This window comes from Sorghum bicolor, chromosome 1 (genome assembly GCF_000003195.3).
Source record: "Sorghum bicolor cultivar BTx623 chromosome 1, Sorghum_bicolor_NCBIv3, whole genome shotgun sequence".
Lineage (NCBI taxonomy): Eukaryota > Viridiplantae > Streptophyta > Magnoliopsida > Poales > Poaceae > Sorghum > Sorghum bicolor.
Window position 1 is genome coordinate 66299605 of NC_012870.2, and position 26181 is coordinate 66325785.

At 45.8% G+C, this 26181-nt stretch overlaps 1 protein-coding gene across 1 annotated transcript; it reads left to right on the plus strand.

Annotated features, from left to right (window-relative positions):
* LOC110431685 (heavy metal-associated isoprenylated plant protein 6-like) lies at nt 14765–16758 on the plus strand. Its single transcript, XM_021451023.1, has 3 exons — nt 14765–14924; nt 15050–15125; nt 15231–16758. Exons 1-3 carry the CDS (start codon nt 14889–14891, stop codon nt 16397–16399), a joined length of 1281 nt encoding a protein of 426 aa, XP_021306698.1. The 5' UTR covers nt 14765–14888; the 3' UTR covers nt 16400–16758.

A 26181-nucleotide genomic window follows, 5' to 3' on the forward strand; every position in this document is an offset into this window, starting at 1 on the left:
CCCAGAGCGTCGACGCCGCGTATACTCCCCCCCTCCGCCCGCGCCGCGTCCCCCGGCCGGCGGCACGAGCAGGTGCAGTGAAGGTGGGCAGGCTTCGGTGCGTGTCTTTTCTCGCTCATCCCGGGGCCCGTCCCGTGGAGGGGGAGACCAGGGCCACGCCCCGGCGAAAGGCAGCATGTGGCGCGCCCCGGCGCCGGCGTACGTGTCGCGCGGTGTCGGTCGGCGCATGACTGACGGGGGCGGGGAGATGCACTCGGTCGGCGGCAGACCGTCGGTTCGTTAGGTCCCAGGCGCGCCATTGGATCGCCCGTCCGCCACGGAGGCGCGCGGCACATCATACCGGCATCTCCCGTCCCGTGTGAGCACTGACATCTACCGGCATCGTTCGGCGGCCTGTTCAGTCAGGAATCACTAGGCGTGGCAGTGCCACCCTGCTGCTGTGTTGCGTCCCAATGCAATTTTAGTCTGTGCGTCTCGACCGACCCCTCCTTTAGACGTCCAGGCACACACACGTGCGATGCCCCCCCGTACGTCCGCCGAATAGGAATAATCATGTCCATGTGGATGTGGTTCCTTTCGCTCCTGCGGTAGTCCTGCATGCCAAGCGATCACATTCACAGAAACAGAAATGGGTCAATGGGTGTACAGAGGAATACGAGTATCATCACTTGAAAGCAAATTTTTTTTCTGGGAAACGTGAACTTTCATTTCTCCGTTCCAAACACCACGTGGATGTCAATCAATAAAACATATAGATAGGGTTTGTAGGGACATGCAGTAATTTTGTTTGTATTTGATAAATATTATTCAATCATGGACTAATTATGTTCGAAAGATTCATCTTACAAATTATAATTAAACTGTACAATTAGTGCCACAAGATTTAATATGACGAGAAACTTTAAAAAATTTGTAATTTTTTTAGGAAGTAAGGGGGTGTTTGGTTAGGGTTGTTAAAGTTTAACAACTGTAGCATTTTTGTTTTATTTGGCAATTAGTGTCTAATCATGGACTAATTAGGCTCAAAAGATTCGTCTCGCAAATTACTTCTAGCCATGTTTTAAGTTTTGTAAATAACTAGTAAATATGCCCGTGCGTTGCAACGGGAGAAAAACATCAAATGGTCATAAAAAGTGATGACATCATATTACATATCTATTTATATTTATCTTTTTTATAAAATTTAAAGTCCATAATTTATTTTATTGATAACCATGACATCTATGGTATGAGATAGTTAATATTTACAATATTATGTAGCTTGGAGACATATTTATTTAATAATAAAAATAGATTATATTAAAACATGAGAAGTTTGATGCTAGCTTTATTTTTTTATTTAGATTAGGATTCCTATAAAATATGATATATCAGTTAATGTATGTAGATTATAAACATATGGGCTTATGAAGTGTTCATATGATATAACAACACATCGTGCAAAGGTAGTGAAAGCATCTTTTTTATATTTTTACACACTTAAATTGATGCTAAACTATTTAGCTAGCATAAATTTAGGTAAAATAGTAAATCAATGAGATATGTAGGAATAATGCTAAAACTTTTACCACAAATCAAGCATCACATTAAATAGGCTACCATAAAATTTTGGAGCAAGATAACTCATAGGCAAGCATCTCCAGCAAAAAAATATACTAAAATTTATGATATTTTGTGTTTACTACATGGATCTACATATGTGGAGCTGAACACATTTTGTTTTGTAATTTTTAGATTTTTCTATAAATTTCTACGCATTTATTATTTTTCAGCCGATATAAAGAATAAAAGAAAAGTAAATTAATAGGACAAACACTTTGCACCTATTTTTGGTTTATTGTATGGATCTACGTATGTGAAGCTGAACAAAATTTGTTTTGTAATTTTTTTAGATTTTATGTGAATTACTACACATTTATTAATTTTCAGCTAAATTAAAGAATAAAAGAAAAAAATAATAGAATATAGGAGATTTTGCACTGGGAACCCTGAGAAAAATTATTTTCTTTTTGCTCTTGTGCAAGCGGACGGTAGAGGCTAGCAATTCCAACGGTAGAAAATGTAAAGGGAGATTTTGCATTGGGAACCTTAGAAAATATTCTATTTTTTTTCTTTCCTACAAGCGTTAAAGAAACGGACAGACCGATTCCGGGCGAGACACGAGTAAAGATGGCAACGGTACCCGAGACCCGAAACCCGACGGGTTTTTACCCCATTAGGACATGAATATAGGTCAATTTCTCTACCCAGGGGTTTGTCAATAGGTAAAAAGTCAAACCCAATGGGTTTATGGGCATGGGTCTGGGCATATAGTACCCAAACCCGTAAACCCATGGGTTTTAAACCCGTTCCAAATCCTTTAATTTATATTAGCAAATAATTTTATATATTCACTCAATATATTTAGAATTTGTGGCATAGAAAAATATTCAACAAACCTCATCTTGTTTATGGGCGGGGACCAACTACCAATAGAAAGACAAAAAAGAACAAGCTGCTACTCTCATCTTGCTTCTGAGGCTGTCGAACAGCTTTGAGCCTTTATGGGCCTGCTAGGCCTCCTGGACCTAACTGTTGGAATAGCCTGTTCTTCAGACTCCAGTGCTAGCGCTTCATTGGCAGTAAGCATATTAGTCCTACCTTGCTCAGTCATACACACCCGAAGCTGCACACACTCTATAAATCAAGGCAAACAGAAGCAAGAATTGGATTTGTGCCTGCAATGTATCGGGCATGGGTAACCTGCGGGTACCCGTTACTCGCTCGGGCACGGGTATGGGCGCCCATTCATACCCGCCTACGGGTATGCATCTTGAGACACGAGACAGGGCAGAAGATTTTGGGCAGATTAAAATTTTTACAATTTATTAGTAGATATAGATATACATTTAATACTTTATGTATGTATCCAAACATTCGATGTGATGTATGGTAAACTTTACTGTCCATAACTAAACAGGCCCCTGGCTGTGCAAAAAAAAAAAAGGCTGGCACGATCACGACGAAAAGCACAAGCTAGAAGCCGTACTGTGTGCGCCAAGAAAAAACTGCGGCGCAACAGCGGGCTAACGAGAGCTATAACAATAGCTTAGGCCCAGCGGATTAGAAAGCGGCTAGGCCATCACTTCAAACCTCATGACCGAATCGGAGCAGATCAAATAATACCTGACTGACGAAGCCACAGTGAAGGGAAGGGAAGGCAGGCCGGCACCCGGCAGCTGCAGGCAGGCGATGTTGAGATTTGAGAACCCACGACTGCGGTCGTCAGTGTGTCCGGTTTGATTTCGCACTCCCACCCGTGCAAAGCGCAATGCTTGTCAAACCCTATGGCACCTAGGTGCTGCTGTTAGCGCACGCAATTACTTAGGGCTTGTTTGGCATAGCTGAACTTCACTAGTAAAACTGTTTTTTTTAGAAAATAGCTTCATGAGTGACTTTCTAGATGAAGCTGAGCTGTTTTAAAAAAAATATTTGGCAAAATAGCTTCACAAACTACTTCATGCATAGTTGAGAGAGAGAAATGAGAGAGAGCTACAATAAGCTACTTTTTTCAGCTTCATCCCAACTTATGTCTTTGTGAGAGGAGGAGAAAAACAGCTTCACCCATAAAACTGTTTTGGAAATAAATGTTTGGCAAAAAAAAAACAACTCACAACAGCTCATAAAGCTGTTGTGAGCTGTACCAAACACTCCTTTATCCTAAACAGCGAATGAGATCAACGAGATACATGTGTCGCGGAAAAGCAGCCAGCCGGCAGAGGCAAATGGGGAGGTCAAATCCTCATCTGATCCCGGTCAACTCCATCGGCTTTTCGCCTAACACTCATCATTCAGATAAAAAAAAAAGGCTTCAGCCTCTCTCTCTTCTACTCCTCTTCAGGGGAGCAAGCAGCAAAGCATGGCAATTGAAATCCAAAAAGGAAGAAGAGAAATAAAGAGCATGCAATACGGTGCCGTGGTGACGACGGTGTTAGTTGATTAGCCTCTGCGATCCGTCCGTTTTGGTTTAGGTCTCCTGACCAACTCACGAGGGCGACGACACTAACTGCATTTCTCGGCGAGTCCATCCAGACAGTTTCTGATATTTCCATCAGCTGTGACGACTATGAGACAGATCTAATACGGCTATCAACTGCAAAATCTCATAAGTTCGTTTGAGATTATCTACCGAATCTATTAGTCATTCAACATTATTTTTCCTCTCACATTAAATCAGCGAATAGTATATTTAGTCGTAAATTATCAGCCAAGCAAACCGGTCGGCTGGCTGCGCCTAGAGACAATGCAGACAGGATCAGGTTATGCTATTGTTTGCAGCATTGTTGTATAACGTCAGTGGCCGCAATCTGTGGCGACTGGCGAACAATCTCCTCTTTTCCTAGGGCTAGCTAGGTGCGGCATTTGGCCAGCAGCACCCAGCAAGCACTGACGTCGCCGTGGAAGGCGAAACAGGCGCGGCCATCGCGTCACGGTGCGTGTCAATAGCGCCCGGCGCGATCATTTGTCCTGCTCTAGTAGTCTACTCTCTATCAATCGGTTGGTCGTCGATTTCCCCAGGTGCCGGCTGGTTAGATTAGGATCAGATTGGGACCGATCTTGTCGAGAGAAAAGAAAGAGAGAGAGAGAGGAGGGATGATTACGATCGAGATCGATGCATGCACGGCGTTGGAGGACGTCGTTTGCCTTGCCTGCACCCTGCAGCAGCAGGCTGTAGGTTGCGTACGGACCTCAAGCACCGGGAATGGATGGAGGCGATGGAGTCAAGGACGGCGGCTCATGATGCAGCGTTGTACAGGTATGGCGATGGCCGATGGCGCGCCGTCGCCGACGTGGCGACGCCCAAAGCTTTTCTGTGCTCCGCATGCCATCCACAGAACACACACGGCCGCCAAGTTTCGGGCGGCAGGCAACAAGGTTTGAATGAATGGGGGCGGCCGGAGCGCGGGTCAGAGAAGGCGCAACGCAAAGCAGAGCAGCCGCCGGCCCGCCGCCTGTGCGTTGGCAAAGCATGCAACACCTACCGGGTCCGGGCGTGCCTGGCCTGCTTATCGGGTCGTCTGCATATGCAGCCGCGTTCTTGAGGAACACGTTAAAAACTTAAAATGAGACCATCTGCAATAGTTATCAAATAGCTAGCTAGAAAGAATTTTATTGACTCTCAATAGCACTTCACAAATAGCTAGCGAGATGACGTATAAAAATAATAAAAAATTAGTACTCTTATTGGCTATCGAGGAGAGAGATCGGATAATTAGCGACTTACTAATAGCTAGCGACTCATAAATAGCTAATTTAGCACAATTTTCTAGAAATAACTCTCTCAGAATACTCTCCACAATGCTAGCGACTTCCTAAGCTAGCTATCTGCAAATTGCCATTGAGAGCCAATACCATTCTTCCTAGAGATCAAATAGATAGCGATTTGAACACTATTACGGACGCTATGAGAGGTGGAACCATCAAAATCAGAGATGTTCTAAATCTCCACGAATGAACAGGCTAGGCAGCTTCTCATAATAAGCCCTTCTGGAGTTACATGAGCTCATGCACATGTACTAATTGCACTATTCCGCCGATACAGTATGCTATGTGGCCATTAGCTGCTAGTAGTGTGTCTAACGCCGCAATCTGTGGTGAGAATCTCTCCAACTACAGCGCCAATCACCTGATGTCGTCGCCGTGGAAGCCGAAACAGTTGAAGCGGTTCGTGTCAGTCAGTAGCGGTAGCGGCCATGCCCATGTGTGTGTGTGTGTTCGTTTGTCCTTTTTTGCCCCGAAATTTTTGTATGTTTTTCTTGTAGCCTGTGATGATTCACCCAGGTGCCACCTGACTACTATTAGGGACACTAGATTAGATCGAAGAAATAATACTACTAGGAGTAGAAGACTAGATTAGGATCATAGGATGGATCGATGTTGTCGCAGACATCAGACAAGTTAATTCCGCTGCTGCCGCAACTTGCGTGCGTTCTGAGAGCTCCGACAAAGGAGGGTTACGTGATAAGTGCGCCGTCGTGTGCTACAGATGGCTGCTGGTGATCACTTGCTATCGAACTTGGAAGATCATTTTTATTTTGGAACCAAGTGTTTGTCGTTTCGGATCCCCTATAGAATGAAACCAATTTCACTCAAACACGTCAAGGCAACGCTAACAGTAAAAGTCAGGTACTAGTTCTGGACCAACTTCTCCAATAATATTAGCTTTTAACAACGATGTATAGCATGATTAGGTTCACATGATACTCTTACATGTTCTTGAAATATATGTATGAGCCTAGCTCTTGATTAAGAGCTAGCTTTTCTCTCTCTTCTATTACAATATCGAAAATAATGTTTAGAGCTAGCTTATGAATCATCCATTGCGAGTGCCCTAATTAAGTGTTAAGTAAAATAGGTTTTTGGTTGTTAATTAGTTTGTTATTAGATCTGCAGCTTGTATTGTGTGGATCAGTGGATAGCATAAGTAAGTGAAAAGAAGTTTGTAATAGTGTATTCATGTCCGACTTTTTTCTTTTTTTTTTTGAAGAAACAGTGTTCATGTCCGATCGATATGACCATGATCATGTCTAGTTTGTCATGTATGTATTCCTCCATCTGATCTACCCATCGAATTGGATTACTACTAGGAAAGCGCTAGCAGGGGATGTGGTTGTTGGTGTCGGGACTTGTGATCCAGACACTAACGAGTGATACGAATTTGCGTGTCCCGAAAACTAGATGGTGATGTAAGACGAACACAAGAGAGATTATACTGGTCCAACGATGCCCTACGTCCAGTGTGAAGATGGAGACTTGTATTATCCTCCACCCGAGGCGCTTGTAGTAGGGGTTACAAGCGGGTTGCGAGAGAGGGTACGTGACCCAGGTCTCGGCTGGAGGTACGGTTGTGTCTAAGTGTGTTCGAGTGTCTCTTTCATGTGTCTCTACCCGTTATGAAGGGGACCCTTCCTTCCCTTTTATAGCTCAAGAGGAGTGAAGAGGTACATATGTTGGTGTTGTAGCTTATCCCTCAATACGGGGTGATGTCTATATGGTAGCGGCAGGGTGCCCCATCCTCGGAGCTGTAGTCGTGGTGTAGTTGCCCCTGTTGATTATGTCGGGCCATCTCTGAAGCTGTGGACTTGATGTTCGGCCCTGTTCCTGCCTTGCCGAGTCCTCTTCAGTGTCATGGCCTGCCTTTCCGAAGCCTCTTCCTTGATTTGTGTTTGGACACGGCAGTAATCGTTGTGGCCGCAGTGCCTAAGATTAGATGTCGCCCATTCCCTCTGACTCACCGTACATACAGTGATAGATGTCAGGTGCTGCAGTGATGGGAGCAGGTAGCACAGCGAGCGTCATTCTCTGTCATGGAATGAGTAAAGACGTGCCCTGCGTCCCATCCGCGGCATGGTCATCGTGCGCGGGAAGTCGGGGAACAGCGAGACCGGGGCTCGGGCGAGGCAGAGAAATTGTCCGAGGCTAGGGCTCGGGCGAGGTAGAGAAATCGCCCAAGGCTAGGGCTCGGGCGAGACAGAGTAATTGCCCGAGGCTAGGGTTCGGGCGAATCGAGGAAGAGTTCCTGTCACACGGGGTCTGTGCTGGGCCGAAAGAGCGTAGTTGAGGTCCAACTTTGGGGCATTTCTTAGGATGTTTAGACCTTAAGGAGGCAGCTTTGGGTTTTTTTATATTGTTAATTGAGGTACCCTGGTTTGTGGTACCCGACAGCGGTGGTGTATCCTCTAATCACGCAATGGAGGAAAAAAAAAAGAAAAGAATTCAACTAGGTATACACGCAACCAAATGTATCCAAAGAGAATGCATGTACGATTAGAACAGTATACTTTTGTGACGAGCGATATATTTTCTCTATCTCATCTCAAATTATAAAAGTTTTAAAGAGTCAAACCATTTTAAATTTAATCAAATTTACATGACAAGATAATAACATTTATGATTCAAACTAAATATTATTAGATTCTTGATTAGTTATATTTTTATAGTATACTTATTTGATGTTATAAATCATTGCAATTTTCTCTATAGTTTTGGCAGAAAATTATAGAGAAAAAAGAATTCAACTAGGTATATATACACGCAACCAAATGCATCAAAAGAGAATGTACGCTTATAACAATACACTTCTCTTCAGCCTTGTGATCGCTAATATAAAGAGCTTGTTTATAAGCCCCCCATGTTGCGTTGCGTGTGTGTTTGCCTTCCACCGTGACAAAATGGTTACGCATCTGCAGGTAAGCGTCTGGCGTTGTACGTGGCCTCAATTCCGCACTCTCAGCACGGATTAAGGTTTTTTTTTTTTTTTTTTGCTTTTATAAGCTGTGTGCATATGCATGGATATCAGGAAGTCAAGGCTTGGTGGCATGCACAAGACCCATGATGCGTCACTGTCACTGATGCGGCGAACACAACCAGTCTCAAGCCACAAGCCTTGGCGCGGCGCATGACGTACGTACATGCACGATGCGGGCAGCATGCATGCACGGAGCCACGGCGGCGGGCGGCGGCGGCGGAATTCTCGCTGGCCAGCAGAGGGCTGAACCGTGTACCTGAACTGAACGGGGTGGCGGCCCACGTCGCGAGAGGCGGCCGCCGCCCGGCCCGTACGTACGCGACTCTACACCACTAGCTAGACATCGATCGGTACCTATGCGCTGCGCTACTTCTCTCGCGCCGCCGGCGGCGACGTCGTCTCCCGTGCATGTACCCATCGACTTGGTGGCGTAGATTACTTGTTATTTGTTAAGCTCCATTTTCCTACTGTGTGAAACCTAGGTACTCCTTCCGTCTAGGCCTTGTTTAGTTCCCCAAAAATTTTCCAAAATTTTTTAGATTTCCCGTCACATCAAATCTTTAGACGTATGCATGAAGTATTAAATATAGATGAAAATAAAAACTAATTATACAGTTTAGTCGGAATTGACGAGAGATGAATCTTTTGAGCCTAGTTAGTCTATAATTGGACAATATTTGTCAAATACAAACGAAATTGTTAGTATTCCTATTTTGCAAAAAAAATTTAGAACTAAACAAGGCCTAAAAGAAACAGTTGTTTTGGAAATGAATTTGGACTAACGTTTTTTTTTTGGACGGAGGGGCAACTCTTCTTTTCGATGAATCAAGGGGCTGGCGTCCGGGTCCGGCGGTCCGGCCTCGATCTCGGTCTCCCTGTGTACCGTACCGACTTTGTTCGACGGCGAAGGTACCAGTCGCGGACAGGCAGCTCCGGTACGGTGCTGGTCCTCCGCTGCGTGCACCAGGCCGATCGCCGGTGCCAAACCCATGCCCTGCTGCTTGCGGCCTCGGGACCGCCACAAAGTCTTGGAACGGCCACCGCAGGCGCCGATGGCGCTGCCTGCGGGTGCGGCGGGTGTCCGTGCCATCATCATTAGCTATCCTAGCCCACCTCCATCGTGATTGCGTCCACATGGGGTACGCACGGGGCGCTCATTCAAGAGCTTCGACATCGCAGGCTACAAGTTTTGTTTGCCTCACCTGTAGATAAAAAAAAAAAAGAGCTATCAAAGCTCACAACCGAGACAACTGGTTTAGTGTGATATAAGTAGACAGCTTTATCTTCTTCTCTGCTGTAGTATTTAGAGGATGCTTGGTTTTTTTGTCAGATGAAGCAATGAACTCCTCCGTAGGAAGTTATGCGGAACTACAATTCATGATGATTTAGACCTAAGGAGCAGACGTGTAAGCTGAGGTAGTAGTACACGGTGGTGCGTTGGGGAAGCCTGATCAGCGAGCTTCCGCAATCTGTAGAACTTTGACCACGCAGTGATAAAACACCACGCTGCTGCATAGCAGTTACTAGTAGCAAATAGCATAACTAGCCTTCCGTTCCAATCCTGTGGTCCTGTCTCTACATACGTTCCACTACATGCATGCATGCTTCCAGCGGCGGATAATCGCACGCGCGCGCGAGCTAGCGGAACACGACTTGTGTGCTTTCGGAGTTTCTCCATCCTGAACTGAACCGGCACGTACTGTACACTTCTGTAGCGCTGCTGGTGCAGACCACTACTACAGTGCACTGCTCCTGGATGGCATAACCAACACCACGCCAAGCAGGAAGACGTGTCAGCTGATCGTCTTCATCAATGCGGCAGCGACGACGACGACGAACTGGCGAAGAGGGAGAGGCGTGTCCGCCGCTCCCTCCCCCGCCCCGCGACGAGCCAAACCTAACCCCGTGCGTCCACAGCACGGACCGCTGCCCGGCTGCATCGCACGCAGCCAAGCCCAACCCTGCGGCTTTCTGTCGTCGCGCTCAGGATCTCCGCTCGGATGCCCTGGCAAACCAAGACTCCTCTGAATAATCCTGATCTCTCTACTAGCAATAAGGAATCGAGAATCACTTAATTCTTCTATATACAAACAAACGCTATACAGAAGCGTACTAGTACACACATACCCGTCGTCAGAGTCACGAGAAGACAAGCGAACGAGTTGCGGCGCGTAGTACAGCCCGCGGCGGACGAGTCTTACTGGAGCACAACCAAAACCAAAAAAAAAACTACAGAAACGTCTCAATGATGCAGCGGCCGCAGACGTCGTCGTCGTCGATCCAGGGCCGGGAAACGAAGAAACGACACACGACACTTGCTTATCCGATCGATGCGTTCCCGAGATGATGATGGAAAAAAAAAAAAACTATCGGCTGCCAGGCAGACGAGCTCTGCTGCCGTGCACCGTGCTGCGCTGCGCTGCGACTCCGCACGCCCCCCGTTGCCAAAGCTGGGGCAGCCGTGAGAGGAGAGGACCGAGTGAAAACGCCATCCCGATCCACGCACGCAGGCCTGCCGTGCCAAGGGCCAAGGGGACCGCAAATGCAACTTGCTGCGCATCGATGTGGAGCTATCTGAAAATCTGATCTGCGTCCTTTTTTACTTTTTTTTTTGGGGGGTGCGAGTGCGAGATGATCTTCATGTGAATGCTTTTGTATCTGCTGCCACCGCGCTTGCACGAGCAGTGTACGAGTAGTAGTAGAGCTGCCTTGCCGGTTGTGTACTAGGCTTATCGAGATCGCAGTGGCCAAGAAAAGGGGGGCAATAATGCGGGCGGGCTGGCCGGCTTTCCAAAGTTTCCGTCGAGCTGAGCAGCTGAGATCGGATGGTGGTGGTGGCTGTGGCCGGGCGAGCCGCTGCCGAGGTGCAGGTGCAGTCCAGCGTGCCATCATCATCCGTTGCCATCGTTCCTCCGTGGACGCATCTGTGGCGTCGACGTCATCGTCCTGCCCTACATCTATATGGACCCGCAGGCCCAGGCCCCGCCCGCAAAAGCGCTGATGTCATCGCCGGACTGTATACTGCTGCTGCTGCTGCTGCTGGGCCCGCGTGTTCTGCGGTGGAGCCGTCGTCTCTGCAAACAAACAACGCTCGCTCTCCACTCCAGCTAGCCTCCGATGGACTGAGCACGGTGGGAGCAGATCATCCATAGGTTTGTTAGAGCAACCATAATGTGTGCCATAAGGTAGTCCATAGGATTAAAATATTTGCTATCAGGTAACTGAAACATTGTGAGACTAGTCCATAGCAAAAGATATCCATAAGCTTATGGACTACCCATAGAGAATAAAAAAATGTTATTTTTTCTCACTTCTTCTTTCTCTTTCTTGGCTTTGCACAGGATTATAAAGAGAAATAATTATTTATTTTATATGAGACCCACCTTATGGACTAGTTGTTGGCTGACACATTGTGGAGACAACAATAGCTATTGTCTACTGACACAAAAGCTGCTCATATGGACTACTTAGTCTATATACGTGGTTGCTCTTATAGTATTAGTCTATTGTCATCTGTCCGTAGATAACTTATAGTTTAGAATAACACAAATGCACCACATGATTAATGCAATTGGACATATCTATTAATATTTGTTTGCGCGTTCGCATGCATAGAGAGGTAGGTGCGTGCGGTGTAAGGGTGTGGGGTCGAGGTTGGAATTAGCTAGGGTTTAGGGTTGGGTTGCAAGCAAGGAGAGAACATTGTGTAACACCCCAGCCACTACAAAATCTAGGAGATCACTGTATTCCTTTTCTAGATGTTAGGAGTGGTCCTAAGATCGGGAGCCCCTTCCCCCTATCAAATTGTAATCAAAACCTTAGGTGATACCATTAGATTCACATCTTGCCCTAGTTTGAGTGTTTTCGTCTTCATCCGCTAGTCTAATGCTATATTTGTTTTCCTATTCTAGAATCTTTCGTGCCATAGTCTCTGCATAATTTAGTTTCAGAGCCTATTGTGCTGAGTTTGCGTCCTAGTTACGGCCTTGTTGCTGGTTAGATCATATTTGAGTATAGTTCATGTGTTTTTCTTCATATTACCATCCAACCCTAGCCACTGCCACCAATTTCTGCACTTTGTTTCCCATTTTGTCCTCTGATTCAGAGGTCGTTCGTAAAACAGGCATAACTTTTGAATATGAACTTAAAATTCAGAAAAGTTTATATTTCACAATTAATAGAAAATTTCGCATCCATTTTCCCCTGCGATTGGTAGGTTTGGCAAATTTATTTTCACAAAGAAACAACCTGGAAGATTGTTGTTCCGATCATGGAAGCTTTTAATCACCTTCTAAATGGCGACGATGAACGATAATTGCCATTAATGTTGAGCCCATATACCCTCACCGCAAGGGAAACAATCCAACATAGATGGGATGCGACAAGCATGCTACATTGAAGGGCCATCTCTTATCTTGTTGGCGCCTCAATGTTGAGTTAATGAATATGATGACTCAGGGTAAGCACATACCTCATGATTCGGAGTTTAATTGATGTTCTCACCTAAATACAGATAGGTCAAATCATATGCTCAGTTTTCATTATTTCAAAATATCATTTATGCAAATGTATCACTCTTTACCTTGCTAAAACTTTAAAGCATTCTATTTTGTTTACATATTTGGCTAAGTCCTATAGGTACACTTAAAGATATTGGAGGCCATGTCGTTCCATCAGAATTAGCAAAGTGGATGAATGGCAGGAGCCCCCCTTTTAGCTTATGGTGATGTTGCTTATGGGCAACGATGCCTACTAGTTGAGAAGTGACAATTTGTAACGTGGAAATTTCAAGCTAGGTGAATGGTAGGATAGCCATCTAATCTACACGCCACATTTAGGTTACCCAAGAGTTTCAATTTATAAAGATTTAGCTTGAGACTTGCAGTATAACTAAGACATGTAGTAATCTTCTTAAAAAAATTGCTCTATCATGTATCCATCCATATAATGATTACTTAATTGTGCAAGTAATATATATGTGTGTTGTTCCTAAGTTGTATGAGATCTTATAGGTGTCTACCATGATTATTATGCTCAAGTTAGGTCATCAATGGACAATATTCCGAATTCATTGAGGTAATTTGAATGGTTCCTACCACATCATATTAATTAACAATCACAATAATTTGTGGTACTATGGCAACATTGTTGTAAAGGTGAAATATGTAACTATCCAAACTTTTTGCATATAACACAAATGCTATGGAAATGAGACATTTTATTATAAAATGTATACATATTCTGGCACTCATATTTTCCATTATGAATATCAATTGAGGAGTTGTATAGCCACTAAGCAATGTCATCGTGGCACCACTAGGCCAATATGACCGACTATGTCATGGTTGCCTACTTGCCTTACGTAAATAAAGGATACTAATAACTTTATTTATGTATAACTTATTAGATTATGATGCTATTAAACTTATTAGACATGGTAAAACTTTTATTTCAGTAAAATAGATTACAATGCTATAAATAGAATGACTTATGCATAGAAATAGAGACACTATAATAATTTAGTGGTGGAATCCTTTATCTAAAGCCAAAGCCATGGGTTCAATTTATCTTCTCCGATTTTTAGGTTAGAATCTTCTATTTTATCTTCATTGTTCCCACTTACCTACTTTTAGTTTTTTTCCCTCTGATATTGTGAAAAAACAAAGAAAATGGTATCGAAAAAGACACCATAAAAAACGACAACGGAAAAACAAATCATGAAAAAAAATTAAGAAAAAAGAAAGCACGAAGAAGAAGTGGAACAAAAAAGGGGAAAAATACAGAACCATAAAAAAGAGAAAAAGGATACACACTAGAAAACAGAAAAAAAAAAGAACCAAAAGACATGGTAATATTCTGGTGGTGCTATTTCCCATAATAAATATCAACTGAAGAGTTGTACAGCCACTCTTCAATATCTTCGTGGCACCACTAGTTACCATAAGTATTGGGTTATTCTTGAGGCTAATATGACCACCTTATGTAAATAATAAAGGATACTAATTTTATATAAAGATCTGGTAAAACTTTTATTTTCAATAAAATAGATTCTGATGCTATAAAAGATAGTACACGTTACCTAGCCACGCTGTTTGCACTGCACTCTAGCAAGTTTAGATAGTAATCGTGTAAACATCTCATATGGATTAATAATTTAAATTTGTGAAGATTTGTTTTATTCGTACATTTCTAACGCAAAATGAAAATGATTACCCTTTTGTACGGTGCCTACTATCTGACTCCACCTCTCCACGGTTAGTCTAGAGTCCGGACCCAAAGTACTGTTGACTATCTGGGCTTCGCAGCCCGGCGGCTAACCGGAGCCCCGCTAAACAGCTGCTTGTCCTAAACTCCTAGCATTGCAGTTGAACCCATTTTTTTTTGAAAAAAAAAATTGAACTAATTTGAACCGACTGGCCCAGGTGTCAGAGGTCCCATTTATACTTTTTGGCCCATTCCTTCCTCATTTCGACTATAAGATGCGCACCTCGGTTGCCGCCTTCGTCCCCTCCCAACGGCCAGAAAACCCACGTTAGCCGAGAGCTCCTCTGCTCCTCTCGTGGCCGAACAGGCAGAGCGACCAGTCTCCAGAGCGCTCCCCATGGCGTCAGGAGCTGCGGCGGCCCCTGGCGTTCAGGTGAGCCTCCGTCCATGCCTCTCTCACCTCTCCCCACAAGCACTATGCTCTTCGATCCCGTATCATCATATGAGCTGCCAATTTGGTTGTAAATGCTAACCCCTCGATTGCTCTGTTCTTTCCAGACCGTGGTGCTGAAGGTTGCCATCCACTGCCATGGCTGCAAGAAGAAGGTCCGGAAGGTGCTCAGGAGCGTCGAAGGTGCGTGCCTAGCCTAGCCGTCTAAAAATACGTGGTTTCTGCGTACATTTTGGGCTGTTTTGGCTGAATCTGACGGGGTGGTTCTGGTTGGTGATTGTTTTTCAGGCGTGCAGAACGTGACGGTGGACGCCTCGCAGCACAAGGTGACCGTGGTTGGCACCGTGGACGCCGACACGCTGATTCAGAGGCTGTACAAGTCCGGCAAGAAGGGAGAGCCCTGGCAGTGCCACCCGCCCGCCAAGAAGACCGAGCCCGCGCCGCCGGAGGCCCCGCCGGCTCCGAAGCCTGACGGTGACGGCGGCAAGGACGCTGCTCCTCCTGCTGCTGCTGCTGCGGTCGCGGCGGACAAGAAGCCGGAGGAGGCGGTGAAGGAGCCGCCGGCTCCGAAGCCTGCCGGTGACGGCGGCAAGGATGCTGCTGCAGCTCCGGCCGCGGCGGACAACAAGCCGGAGGCTGCCGCGAAGGAGCCGCAGGACAAGAGCTCCGAGGAGAAGAAGAAGAATCCGGAGCAGGAGGGTGGAGCCGCAGAGAAGAAGCCCGAAGCAGAGTCAAAGAAGGAGGAGAAAGTGGAGGCGAAGAAGGACGGCGGTGACAGCAAGGGAGCTGAGACGAAGGCCAAGGCCGCAGCAGAGCCGTCAAAGGAAGCTGAGACGAAGGCCAAGGCCGCAGCAGAGCCGGCCAAGGAAGCTGACACGAAGGCCAAGGCCGCAGCAGAGCCGGCAAAGAAAGCCGCCGCCGCCGCCCCCGCCGCCGCTGCCAATGACAAGGACGAGGCAAAGAAGAGCGACAAGCCCAAGGACGGCGCCGGTAAGCAGGCGGAGCCAGCCGCCGGGACGACGACGGAGAGGTCCCTGCCTTCGCCGCCGGCGCCGGCGCCGAAGCACGCGTACGAGCAGGAGTACCGGCAGCCGTACTACTCCCCGCAGCCGGTGGTGAGCTACCACGCGTCGCACCCGAGCTCGAGCGTCTCGTACACGTACTTCGCGCCGCAGGCACAGCCGGCGTACTCCATGCAGCAGGCACACCCGCAGCAAGCGTACTACTCCACGCACCAGCCGCAGCCGTCGTACTCGTACTCCGTGCAGCCGCAGCCGCAGCCGGAGAAGCAGTGGTCGCCGTCGTACCTGTACATGCCGTACCCGCACTCGGCGGCGCCGGAGCCTTACTACCAGCAGCAGGACCACTACAGCCCGCCCGGGATGCACGCGTCGCCGATGCACGACTCGTACCGCATCTTCGACGACGAGAACCCCAACTCCTGCAGCGTCATGTGAGATCGATCGATCGCGTTGATCGCCGCCGGCCGCCGTGGCCAGCAAGTAGTTGGGGAGGCGGCGCCGCTACCGCAATAGAGACCTCTCTGTGGTTGTAGGTGGAGTAGCCTGTTACTGCTCTCTTCCACTAATTAGTATAGAGGTCAAACCACTCTCCATGACAGAGCTTTTCTTTTCGTTTCCTTTTAATATATTTTTACTGTTCTAATCAAGTAATTAGAGCATGTAAATGTTCGCCTTTACCTGTAGTTACTGTTCACCGCGTCTATATATGCCGGCTACTAGCTAGAATTTTGTATATGAGCTACCACAAATACATACAGTATATAACAGATTATACATAAAAACAGTTTTCTATAGATAGAGAAAGGCAAAGGCGTATTTGTATCTTTTTACAGATCCCGAACATTTCCTGGATATTTTATTCAGTATATACTCCTGAGAACGAAGAGAAGCAAAGGTGCATTTGCAGAGAATATCCTTGGCCTTGCTGATTCTGCTCGTCAGTTGAAACATCAGTCTTGGACCTGCCATTTGTTAAAAAAAAAAACCTTAAAAATGGGTCCTTTGGACCTGCCGTAAGCTGGATGATTTTACAAGTCAGGTGGGCGTGGTTTGTTTGGAATTCGCTTTCCGGCAAAAATGTGTTTCCCCATCCTTCTTATTAGAGGTAGCTATATGAATATTCCAAGCCTAGTCCTCTCTCGGTTATTCAATTATAGGAATCAAATATGTAACATCTCGTGCAACTGCGGATCAGAGCATCCGGATTGAGGAACCCTTATATATATAATAAAATTCTTGCTAAACCGGAAGAATTTTCTCTTATCCAAACACCTCTAGCTAGGGTGGTTACTTACGTCAGTCGCAAGTCGTAAACCCTTTTACACTAAGCGACCGATATGTCACGAGAGACGTGACACGAACCAGAGTCCAAACTTTTTCGCTACCTCCTCTACTGTGCCATAATTTAATCGCTGATGCTAACCCTTCTTCTTTTCCGCTGATGGACGACGCAAGCACGATAATGATGATTAATTTCAGCGTGATAGCTCAGCCGGGCGAAGGTTTAAGCACCCGGCCAAGCTGGCCGGTTTGTTTGAAGGCCTTTTAATACACCAGGTGGGGCTTTGTCCACATGCCAATGATTCATCCCTGCGTGCCTCAGCCAGCAGGCTCATCACATGATTTGTATATGTAAAGAAGAGTCCGGTCGCTAATAAGTAATCACACCCCTCAAATCTACTACTAATCTAATCTCATTATTTGTGGGTTGAGGAGCATGATGAGAGCACATCAGAGAGTGGGGGAGGGGCAAATCAGTGGGGAGTGGGCCCCCACGGAGTGTACCTGATATTAGTAGAGAATCAGTGGCCTAAAACTTAATGCTTGCTTGTTAATTGGGCACTTGCGTTGGGGGTGAGGAGACAATGGATGCAACGGAAGTAGGGCACTCTCCACTGGGGGAATGTGCTGAGACAGATGAGGTCACAGCTCTGGTTTTGGTAGGAAAAAAGATAATTCGGAGAAGACAATTTCTAAAGGGCACGCGTGGTGACCTATCGCGGATTCATGATCCGTGCTCATACACAACTCTTCTTTCTAAGCAGTGGCGAAGCTGGATTGTTGCTAGGGGGTGTAGATGCACCCTCCAAAATTTTGAAATTTAGTTATAATCACTAAATTTTCACCATGTATGCATCCTCCACAATAAAAGTATATGTATTCTGCACCCTCTTCGATCAATTTACTCTGGCTTCGCCACTGTTTCTAAGTACTCCTAAATTTAAATAGCAATCTTATGCGTTCGATCCACATGTGTACAAACATGTAAAATTGTCCTCACTAATAGTTTTTCTAAGTTTTGGTGGTTTATGCCTGTCAATGACTAGGGCAAAAGCATGCACCTGCTGGCTGGGCTCCCCTGCCCCGTGGGTTAGTTGTGTTCTGCATGCTCGGCCATCTATATGGAATTCAACTACTACTATTCTCTCTTGCTTGTTTGACAACTCTGTGACTACTATTCAATCCAACATATATATGAGATACTGGCGGCCGTCTGTTCCATCAGCAGGTGTTCTCTAAAACTAAAAGTGTATCTGGGCTAAAACTAAAACCTGCGATTAGCGTTTGGATCAAGCGTGGGTTATAACTGTACCTGAAAACTGCTACGTTGTTCGTCTCCTTTCGGTTGTAGCAGAGCCGGCACATGGCGTGCCATTCACCAAACAGCAAAAAGATTCGTCGGTTTCGCTGATTCATTAATTGATTTGGCTGCATGTCTTTTCTTGAATTGAAACCAAACAAGTTCCTACGTACTAGTACAGGACAAAACGTCCGGAATATCATCGCGTGTGCCAGCACGATGCCAATTGCCAAAACTACAGTGCGCGCGCCAGTGTTTTGTTGGCAACACGCTAAAAAAATCTGGTTGGTAATGTTTTCTTAGTGATTAAGTTCAAATGAAAGGGCCGTCGTCATCAGCATTCACAGTTTTGAGTAACCAGTTCACCGAAAAGCTCAGACTCCACTCTCACCATCTTTCAGGAATTAGGACACATCTATATGTGTAAAGTTTGGCCCTCTTGCTCATATAGGAGGAGTATATATATATATATATATATATATATATATATATATGCCAATGCCAGATCTCCATTGTGCAGATATATACACGCAGCACTTAGGCAATTGTCTTAGCCGGTTTGGTACTGGTGAGTTGGTGTTGTACATTGTGCACCACGCACCACCGATTCAGCACCAACAGCGACAGCATTCCCGCCGGTGACACACACACGCGCAGACTGGTGCTGGACGAAACCTAATTCTGAGGGGGAGGGAGCAGGGGAAGGGATAGGATATGGTTGGTGCAATAGTTCCCCCGCACGATGGATGTTGGCCTGCCTGCCTGCCATTTCCTATCCTGTTTCCGAGAGGAAAAACCCCTCGAATTCACACAGTTTCAGCGTGGACCGCCGCATGCAGGCCGGCCGGCCGCTGGCGCGCGGCGGGATCCCTCCAGCACTCGGTCGGTCGCTGTCGCCAGTGGCAGACTGGCAGCGGGGGGTTGCAGAGAGCCAAGGAGGCCGTCGTCGTCGTCGGATTCCTTGGGACGAACGGGGCCGGCCATGACGCCCCAAACGTGTCCTGCTCAGGTCAAATTCGCGCCAGATCCCCCAGAGATCTCGTGGAGCCTTGGTGGTAGCCCCCGAGCTCATTCGTCAGTCATGGGCAACCACAACTAACCAGTCGGTTCAGGCACAGCCCCTTAATTTGGCTTTAGTAACGTAAAGCTTGTGCTGTTGTTTGCTTTCGGTTAAGTATCATTGGTAGGTCTAAGCGCTAGCTAGCTGAAAGCCTGCAACTGCAACTAATCTTACTAACTAGATGCAATGGCGCGCAAGAACATCTTTGGAAGCAATACATACATAGCTTCTTTTCATGGTAGCTAGTATTATTGTATTGTGAACGAGATGCTTAACTATGTTGCAAACCACCGCATCAGACGCGCGCTGGATCAGCAGAGGTGACTTTTGAGTCATCCTTTGGGCTTCTCATGCAGTCATGCATGCATGCTGCATCCCTCTTGATTCCTTCACTTTGCTGTTTGCATGATGGAGAACGCGAAGTGAGGGCAATGAGATTCGGTCGGCGATTTTCTAGCATGCCCCAACGAACTGCTGTTCACTATGTAACTGTTAGATGGTGCACGCCCTTTTTGCAGATTGTGACCATCTATCAAAAAAGATTGATTTTAATTTTATGTTAGGTACCGGTAAGATAGAACGTTTAGGACCAGTTTGGATATTGCAGTTTCAGGGAGGAAAAAACCCATAGTACTCAGTTAGAGATTATAAAACTAAAAAAATCAATAGTTTTAGCAATATCATTCATGGTTCTTATACCCACAAGATTTATTACATGCAAACACTATGCATTGGAGCTTTTTTAATCTAAAATACTTGTTCGCTTAAGCTTATCAGCTAAAATCAGTTAAGTGTTTTTCTCTTGCAATAAATAAGCATCAGCAAAAAAAACAGACAGCCGAATATATATATATATATATATATATATATAAAACAGCGAGCCGAACAAATCAGCATCAAGTCAGACGAAAAGTTTCCATTTAGTGCTTTTCCATTGAAGCAAAATCTTTCTCTAGATACCTTGAACCAGGTCACCTTTCTTGTTTTTTTTTTTCAAAAAGAACTAGAGTTATCTCCTCCCTCGACACATCGAAAGAACACTCAAAATATGACTTCAAATCCGTATCCGATGAACAACTACACTTGACCAAACATGAAAACAACCTCGTTTCAAAATGTGCTAGTCTGATAATCTCCATCAATCAAAACCTAACAAGAAGAAGAAGAAGAAGAAGAAGAAAAAGAAAGATTAGCGAGAACCAAAGGTCAAGCATCGTGAGTATTCTGAATGAGATTAGGAAGCTCAATTTGTTTTTTTCAAGATTTTAAATTCTATTTTGTTGGTAGATCTTGTAATAAAGTAGCACATACTCTTGCTAAGCGAGTCACAGGTGAATCGTGAGTTGGGTGGTGGTTCTATGCCCCGGCTTGTGTTTCGAACCTGCTGATTTCAGACTATAATCTGGCTCCCCCTAATGAATGAATCTCCTTGTTCGCTAAAAGAAGGACGACAATGTACCTATCAAAAAACCTTTTTTTTTACTAACTAAAGTGGTTTGAAATTTCTCCAAGCTCGGAATATCGCAGTCTCCCACCATGACCTAAAATAGCCCGTAGTAGTGTCCCATCGTGAGCTGCAACTGCCTTGGACAACAAAAAATTTTATGACAACCTTTACCATGTGGCAAATAAAATTCTCTGCACCACGCATATATAGTGTGGTTCATTTTTGCCTTGCTTTTGGAGCTGCCAGTGATGTGTTGAGAGCACCGTACAACTGGTGACGAATGTAGTTATCAGGCTGATGTGGCGTTCACAATGGTCGTTAAGGAATTTATGTATCAACGCGGGAAAAAAAATTGTGACTTTTTAGAAGATTTTTGGAGGCTATTCATGAATGGTTTGGCTGAATTCCTCAGTCGATTCGACAGTGTGACAATACAAAAGATGAGTTCTCCATAAGCTTTATTACATGCAAATATTTTGCATTATGGTTTTTTGAAATCCAAAATATACGTTTTGCATTAAATTTCAAGTTAGACGAAAAGATTACATTTAGTGTTTTTTCATTAAAGCAAAATCTTTCTCTACTAGATACCTAACCACGTTCACCTTTCATTATTTCTCAGAAAGAGCTAGAGTTATCTCTGCTTCCCTTGCCCATCCAAAAAACACTCAAAATATGAATTCAAATCTGTATCGGATGAACATATACAACTGACCTAATGTGAAAGCAACCTCGTTTCAGAATGTGACATTCTGATAATCTCCATCAAGCAAAACAACAACAAGATCGAAGAAGAAAGATTAGTGCGCAAGGACGACAATAGCCACAATGATTTGCAAAATACTCAACCAATTAGTCCCTGCCAAAGTATATGTACATGTAACTATCTCAAAAACCTTTTCTGTACTAATAACTACATAGTGGCTTGAAATTTCTCTGAGCTCGAAATATCGTAATATCCCATCGCCAGCCGCAACAGACATGGACAACTCAAATTGTTGCTCGCCTTTACCTTGTGGCAAATAATTCTCTGCTCCACACATACACAGTGTGGTTCATTGTTGTCTTGCTTTCGGAGCTACCCAGCGATGTTGAGAGCGCCGTACAAACAGGTCAGGAACGTAGTTATCAAGCTGATGAGGCGTTCACGATGGCCGTCCAGGAATTTTTGTGTGCCATTGTGGGAAAACAAAACTTGTGATTTAAGAGAAGATTTTCAGAGCCTTTTGATGAATGGTTGGGCCAAATTTCCCAGTCGTTTTGAAGGTTTGGCACTTTACAAAAGATGAGTGCTCCGCTACTGGTTACGCCTCCGTGTACAAGTTCCCAAAGAATTCAGAGTGATGCACTGATGCTGACTAATGATACTGTGAGTACGATACTACGTCGCTGCTCTGGTGTTTAGGGGCTCCACGTTTCCACAGCTAGCTTTTACTGAAATGCCTGAAACCTGTGGCTATTCGTGGAAACAGCTGGAAATCTGAACCAATGTGAGTTTTGGCGGACACATTTCTGTTCCTGTCTGCGTCATCTAACTCATCTCATCTGGGCTTTGTATTATTTGACTGGAGATGCATATAGCAGTCCTTGCTGGAAACAGCAAATGCTGTCTCGATCACTCCAGTTCCAGGAACAGCTTTCTGAATGAAAGCCAATAGTAAATTGCTGAACTTGTGCGTCATAAGTCCCCCCGGAAACCTTTGTCTAATGCACCTAACCCATGAGTCATTTACGAATAAAAAACGAAGTTCGTGAGCTCGGCACAGGCTGGAAATCCTTTTGGTTGGGGGAATTGGTAGGCGCGGGAGATCCTTTCAGCGCTGAATCAGACGGATGGGCACGCACATTCCAGAACGAGGAGAGTGGCAGGTAGGTGGCGACTTTACGCTGCAAAGATCCACGGCGCTGACATGGAGCTGCGTAGGCTGTGAAAGCGCAGGACATGACCGATCTTGCCGGTCGGCCCTCGGCCGGGCCGGGGAATGGGGGCGGTGGCCATGGATGCAGCGACAGGCGGCCCTTCTCGCCCTCGGTTTCACGCTGTCCCCTCCTCGCCTGTCCCGGCCGGGGAGGCTTAGCCCAGAAGCAATGCAAGATCAGACAGACAGGGGCGAAAAAGATGGTAGTTTCACGAGTAAACTAGAAGCTGATTATCCCGGTTTGCGCAGTGAAAACGATGATCGCTCGGTGCATTCTGATGATGCAATGCAAGACCATATGGCTGGCCGCCTGGCCCTACAGCGACAAGGCCGCGACCCACTGGTGTTGCTGGTGACATTTATATTAATTGTTGCGTGCACGGCTCAGCGCGCGCGCGCACGGGTTAACGTCAGGGAGCAGACGGCTCGCGGCCCGGGGGGGGGCGAAGCTTCTTCCAGGATGGCCGAGAGCCGGCGGCGACCTTTCCAGCCGCAAAGCGTCGCCGGCGGCGGCAGCGCGCGCCCGGCGTGTCAAACGCCTGGGCCCGAGGAGCGCGCGGTTTTGTGTATTTTACTGTGGTGTGTTTAGTGTTTACTGAGGAGATCGATAATGTGGTTTACCCGAGTTCACCAATCGGGATCGGGGTTAGGTTTCTTGGTCCAGAATGAATAGTCTGTGCCTGGCATCGGTGTCATGCGCACGCTCACAGCCAGAGTAGGAGTAGACCACGTTATTTTTGGAGTATTTTGGTGCCACTGGACGGTTGAATTGAATAGCACAATGTTTCAGTTGGGGTCACGTTTGAATGAAGAAAAATATCGTTTCAGTTAGAGTTCGTGCATGCATGCAGGAAGCCCACGCACTCGTGGGTTCAGACATGGAAAGGTCATGCAGTGGAGGGCCGGGGTTAGGATTTGACCCTGTTGGGAGAAAATGAGAAGTGGAGGAAGTGATGCCTGCACCGTACGTGCTGTCTGGTAGTACATGTGGCGTGGTTGGAGTTGGAGAGGTGAAAGTTGTGTGCTTGTGCGCCGTCTGCAGGTCACGGGCACGCAGTACATGCATGAGTGCATGCAGTAGTACAAGTGTGTAGTACGTACTACGTGCCTTGGGCCTAGTTTAGTTACGAAAAGCGAAAAGTTTTCGGTATGTAGCACTTTCGTTTGTTTGTGACAAATATTATTCAATTATGGATTAACTAGGATCAAAAGATTCGTCTCGTGATTTACAGCTAAACTGTGTAATTAGTTTTTGTTTTCGTCTATATTTAATGTTTTATGCACGTGCCACAAGATTCGAGGTGACGGAGAATCTTGAAAACTTTTTGGTTTTCAAGATGAACTAAATGAATCATGCATGTGTCTGCGTCGTCCCTCTTCTGACTTGTGTGGTACCTGCCACGTGAACAAGCAGTGCTCCGTTGTGTATCATCTGGTTTGAACTAGTGATTTTCCGACAAACAAGGTACTACGACGCAATGATGCATGTACTGGTTCGTTCAAAGAAAAAAGAGAAATGCACGTACCGAGACTGTCACAGGCTCACAGCTCACACGTGCTAGTGCTACACCAGAGTACTACTGAGGCCTTGTTTAGTTCCGTTGACAAAACCTTTTGGGTTGTATATGGTAATTATTGTCTAACTATAGACTAACTAAACTCAAATATTCATCTCGTAAATTATAGATAAACTATGTAATTAGTTATTCATTTTATTTATATTTAATACTCCATACATCTACCGCAACATTGATGGAGAATCTTGAAAAAGTTTTTGATTTATATGAGCAAGTAAACAAGGCCTGATGCAGCCATGCCAAACCCTGAATGTGGATCACATGATGATGATGATGATGACACATTTTCTGATTTCCTGAATCCTGCCTGACTCGGCCACATTCACATTTCACAGCTCAGGAAGACTTCACTAACGCTACATGATTAGCAGCGTCTCACCATCAGTCTAGGAGATTTCTCATTTTCTCCGAAAAAAAAAAGTGAAGAAAATAATCTCGAGCGGAAACCAAAACAGATACTTTGGCGAGAGGCCGGCGTCGTCGTCGCCGCATTTCCTCCTCTTCCACCTCCGGCCCCTCAATAATTCGCAATAATTCGTGCCTCCGGAGGACCATTTCGCGACGGCGGCGGCGCGATACGTCCATCTCGTCGCATTGAACGCCCCAGTTGGGTCTCGTTCTCGTCTCCCCTCGCTGCAGCAGCCAGCGTCAGCCGTCAGAGTCGACGACGAAACGCCGCCGTGCTGTGTTGTCCTCAATGGCTCAACGCAGTGTGAAACTCAAGCATGCCCTTTCGGATGCAGCAGAGTAAATTGATGCGGTTCTCTGTATCTCGACTAGGAATAGTAGGGCTGCATCATCGAACCTGCTATACCTTTTTTTTTTCCCCTTGTGCAACCTGCAATCAGTCGAATCTATTAGTCGTTTAGCATTATTTTTCTCTTATAACAAATCAGTCAATAGTTTTTTTTTACGAGAAAATCAGTCAATAGTTAATCAGACGAAAAGACGGAGATCGCCGGAGGTTGCAGTCCCGTGGGATTTTTCTGGGAGCTCCAATCCCCATTCCCCAGCCAAAGAACACAGCAGCGCGCGCAGGCGCAGCTCATCCGAAAAGAAGGAAAGAAAGGGAAACGGAAAGAAATAGCAGCCCAGTTTAGTCATGGGCTGCATGCAACACGGGCTCGCCTACATCGGTGCATGGGCTGGGCTTACAGCAGACAGTTGAGATGCCCACAACCACAAGAGGTGACGTACGGAGTCGTCGTATACAAATGAAATCCAACACAGCATCAAAGCAACACAACACAGCCGTTGAAACAAAAAAAGGAGTTGAAGCAGGGGGGCGTGGGTACATTCCGGATGGTGTGATAATCACCAAAAACTGAATATCTTCACCAAAAACTGCATTTGTGCAGAGCGTCAAGGTGGATGCTCGACTCCTTTTTATGAATGGATGGATTCATGGATAGCGACATAGCATAATCTGCGAGTGTCCCCCGACCCATAAGCTGCTGACGGTCACGAATCCTCAAGCATCAGCCACATTCTTTGCTCAGGAAGTACACTAGACTAAGGGCACTCACAATGGAAGACTCTATTACAGAGTCCACGACAATTAATTACACATTATTTATGGTGTTTTACTGATGTGGCAGCATATTTATTGAAGAAATATGTAGAAAAAATAAGA